This window comes from Lynx canadensis, chromosome E3, assembly GCF_007474595.2.
Source record: "Lynx canadensis isolate LIC74 chromosome E3, mLynCan4.pri.v2, whole genome shotgun sequence".
NCBI classification, from domain to species: domain Eukaryota; kingdom Metazoa; phylum Chordata; class Mammalia; order Carnivora; family Felidae; genus Lynx; species Lynx canadensis.
In genome coordinates this window covers 1,384,545-1,388,534 of record NC_044318.1, presented here as the reverse complement: position 1 = coordinate 1,388,534, position 3,990 = coordinate 1,384,545, and the positions used below count along the sequence as shown (strand labels likewise).

At 65.3% G+C, this 3,990-nt stretch overlaps 1 protein-coding gene across 1 annotated transcript; it reads left to right on the top strand.

Annotated features, from left to right (window-relative positions):
* The first annotated feature begins 540 nt into the window (after positions 1–540).
* On the top strand, positions 541–2,807 carry LOC115504426 (putative serine protease 29). The gene is given in 8 exon segments (XM_032591660.1): positions 541–601; positions 747–927; positions 1,056–1,077; positions 1,079–1,187; positions 1,190–1,248; positions 1,250–1,322; positions 2,309–2,472; positions 2,556–2,807. Coding segments are annotated over 8 exon segments (834 nt in total). The 3' UTR covers positions 2,721–2,807.
* The last annotated feature ends 1,183 nt before the right edge of the window (positions 2,808–3,990 follow it).

Genomic DNA, 3,990 nt, shown 5'->3' with positions numbered 1-3,990 from the left:
GGACACCTGAGTGCCAGGCCTCCGGGGCTGGCCACCAGCATGGCCGAGCCTGGGCCAGGGCCACGGCCACCTGGACACGGGGCACAGGGCTGATGGCCCTGCGCCTCGGGGGGCGTCGTGGGGTCCGGGCCTCCGCGCCGGAAGAGCCGCGTAGTCTGACGACTAAAAATGTCACCAGACTCGTGCAACGGCCGGGTTGAGACGTGCGGGCCTGGCAGGCGCCCAGTTGGTCTCTCCCAGGAGCTGTGAGGGCCCAGCGGGGGATGCAGGGGGCGAGAGGTGGGGATGGGGCCCCAACGGCCAACTCCAGTCACCGCAGGGGCTTCCCCGCCACCTGAGGTGGCGGGGTGTGTCTGACCAGACCCCACCCACTTCCTTCCAAAGGAAGATAAAGGGACTCCCAGGGAGGGCTGGGGAGGAGGGCTGTGCGACCATCCATCCAGGTGAGGAGGCTGAGGTCGGACACTCCGGGCTGGCTTTCCAGACCCCGGGGGCTGGCCCTGGTCATCTCACGCGGGCCCGCCCCTCCTTCCCCCGCAGATGCTGTGGCTGCTGTTCCTGTCCCTCCCCTGCCTGGGGGCCTCTGTGCCCGAAATCCCAGGTGAGTCCTAACCCGGCACAGTGCCCTCCCCACCCCGGTCCCCGGCCCGCCAACCCTCTGACCTATGTGAGGACGGCCCAGAAGTCACCTGGGGTCTGCGGGACGGCGCAGCCGCGTCCCCGACCCCTGCCCATTGTTCCCCCAGCGCCTGCCCCCGAGAGGGAGTTGGTGGGCCTCGTGGGGGGTCACAGTGCCCCCCAGGGGAAGTGGCCGTGGCAGGTCAGCCTGAGAGTCTACGTTTACCGCTGGGCCTCCTGGGTGCACATCTGCGGGGGCTCCCTCGTCCACCCCCAGTGGGTGCTGACCGCTGCCCACTGCATCGACCGGTGAGTCCCGCTGCGGGCCCAACCCCCCCACACTGGATGGGGGGTGGGGGAAGGGGGCCGACGCAGAGACTGGGGCTCCCTCCGGGTCGTGCCCTGACCAAGCGGGGCCTGGGGTCCGCCTCCCCCAGGAAAGACGCCGACCCGTCAGCCTTACCGGATCCACGCCGGCAACGTGTATCTGTACGGGGGCAGGACGCTGTTGAACGTGAGCCGCGTCATCGTCCACCCCGACTACATCGCTGCCTTTCTGGGGTTTGACCTGGCCTGCTGAAGCTGGCCACCCCCGTGAGAATGTCCAGCAGGACTCGGCCGGTCACCCTGCCCCCTGCAGAGCCTGGATTTCAGCCCGGAGGACGAGTGTTGGCTGACAGGCTGGGGCAGGGGCTTCTACTTCGGTGAGAATGCCTGGGGGGTCGGGTCCCGGAGGGGAGCCGGCAAGTTCCAGATCTTTCCTGCCGCCGTCTGGGTCTGGGTTGGGCCGCGGGTGGGGGGAAGATTCAGGAGTCAGGAATACACGGGGAAGAAGGAAACTCCCTTTCCAGCCACCTATCTCCCAGGTGCGGGTGGGCAGGTGGCCACGTGGGCCCTGTGACTTTGGGTTTGTGTGAAGAAACCGGGGCCCTGACGGGTCAAAGAATCTGCCGGATGCGACAGTCAGCCCAGGGCGCCCGGACCCAAACCTGCTCCTCTCAGACTCCCGTGGTTTTCAGACGGCCCAGAATGACGTTGGAGGTGTGGGTCCGCGGAAAACCAAGGACCGGGTGCCTGGCGTATCGGTGTCCCGGGGCCACCGTATAAAGGACGCACACAGGGGGACTTCAAATGACAGAAATGTATTCTCTCACAGTCTGGGGACCAGAGTCCAAATGGAACTGTTGGCAGGGATGGTTCCTTCCAGAAGCCTTAGCAGGGGAGCCCTCCTTGCCTCCCCCTGCTTCCGGCTCATCCTCAGCTGTGCCCACCCCCCTCTGGTCTCTTCACCCGCCTTCTCTGAGGCTCAAATCCCCCTGCCTGTCCTCGCGTGGGGACACCAGCCACTGGACTTAGGGCCCCCCCCTGCATCCAGTGCGACCTCACTTCCGCTTGATTACGTCCGCAAAGACTATTTCCACGTAAGGTCAAACTCTGAAGGTCGGGGTGAGCGTGAGTTTTTGAGGGACACTCTTCAACCCACTGTGTGTTTATGGAATCTGAGCCCATTCGTGACAGCGGGAGGAGTCGCAGAAGCGGCCCGGGCCCACAGTCTGGGGCTCCTCTCTGCGCCCAGCCCTGGCGGTGTGGGCAGCGCCGACTGGTCTGTGGCAATGGCGGGGCGGGGGGGGGGGGCGCGGGGACAGCCGCCTCCGCGCCTCCATTTCCTGACTCCTCCTTTCCACCCCAGAGCCGCTGAGCCCCCCCTACCGCCTGCAGCAGGTGCAAATCCCACTGGAAGAGGAGGGGGCCTGTGAGCAAGGTTACCGGAGGTTCCTGCACACCAGAGCCAATGGCAAGGTCATCCCGGAGGACATGCTGTGTGCCGGCACTCAGGGCCGCGGTCCCTGCATGGTGAGGCGCTCAGGCCGCAGGCCGCGGGTCTCCTCCCGGCCTCGCCCCCCGACGTGCCGCGTGACCGCCCCCTCTCCCCGCAGGGGGACTCCGGGGGCCCCCTGGTCTGCAAGAAGAGAGGCACGTGGGTCCAGGTGGGCGTGGTCAGCTGGGGCATCGGCTGTTCCATGTACGAGCTGCCCGCCGTCTTCACAAACGTCCAGAGCCACGTGGACTGGATCCGACAGCAGCTGCGGAGGCGCCGGTGAGCCCAGGCTGCAGGTCGGCGCAGGACGGCGCTTCTTCCGCCGCCGTATCACCTCCCCAGAGCGAGCCTTCCGCGCCACTCCCCTCCCCTGCCCCTCCCTCGGCCCCATCCTTCCCCGCCAGTGGGGACCGGCAGGGTGGAGGCCCCGACGGGGCTGGTGTGCTTGTCTCATTAAACTGTCTTGGTAAACAGGCTGGTGGCCGAGTGGTCTTTGAGGTGGGTGTGGCTGCAGAGCTGGGGGGCCCAGCCGTCCTGTCTGGGATCCCAGAGTGCTGGCGGGGGAGTGTGGGAAGGCTCGGGCTCGGGCAGGCGGAGGATGAGGGTCCGAGACTCTCCCCCAACCCCGGGCGGCCATCCCCTGTGCCATCCTGCCCGCCGCGCACTCCGTCCTAAAGGAGGGTGTTTGCGAGTCTGCAGAGGGCGGAATCATCCTTGGGATCTCATTCATTCATCCCAGCAATGTCGGGGGGGGGGGCACCGCCCGGGGTTACAGGGGAACCGACCTTGCCTTCCTCCATCTCGGGGTCCGGAGGGGCGTAAGATGTGCAGCAAGGACTTGAAATGCAGCGAGGAGGGCCACACGGCCACATAAAGATGCCCGGCGGTGATAGACTTGGGACACGCGGCTGCGCGGCGCGGGGGGAGGGTTGGGGCCACAGTCACGGGAGACTCCGGACAAGAGCTGGCACTGGCCAACTCGTCATTGTGGTCACAGCAAATAGTTGGAAGCCACCTAAATGTCTGTCCACGGAGAATTGTTTCCGTAAGTTACCCTAGACCCACACAGCCAAGGGTGGCGGGTCGTGAAAAATGATGTCTTTGTCTCCGGATGGGCGGGGCTGAAGGGGACGCCTGCCCAGCGGGCATCCTGGCGGCCCCTCTGGCCGACAGGCGCCCGTGTGTGTGTGTGGGAGTGACCCAGGGCGGCCACGGTGGCCACTGCCAGCAGGAGGTCAGCCAGGCTGTCTACTTTCTGATGATTTTTTGTAGCCTGCGTCTTTTACATTATTTTCGTAATTAAAAACAAAGGTACTCTCACGTTGGAGGAAAATGAAGCTTCCTTGTTTTTAGAAGCCACGTCAAAGTGGGTTTTAAGCTCCTATAGCTGGTGGCATGTCGAGGGCTCCATCAAAATGGCCCTGGGCAACCGTCTTCCCAGCCTGGAAGGGCAGGGTCCTTGTCACGAGGGACACCGGGCTTCGCTGCGTGAGGCCAGATTTGATCCCCTGAAGCGACACTCTCAGCGAGGGCCTCCAGGTCTCGCCAAAGCC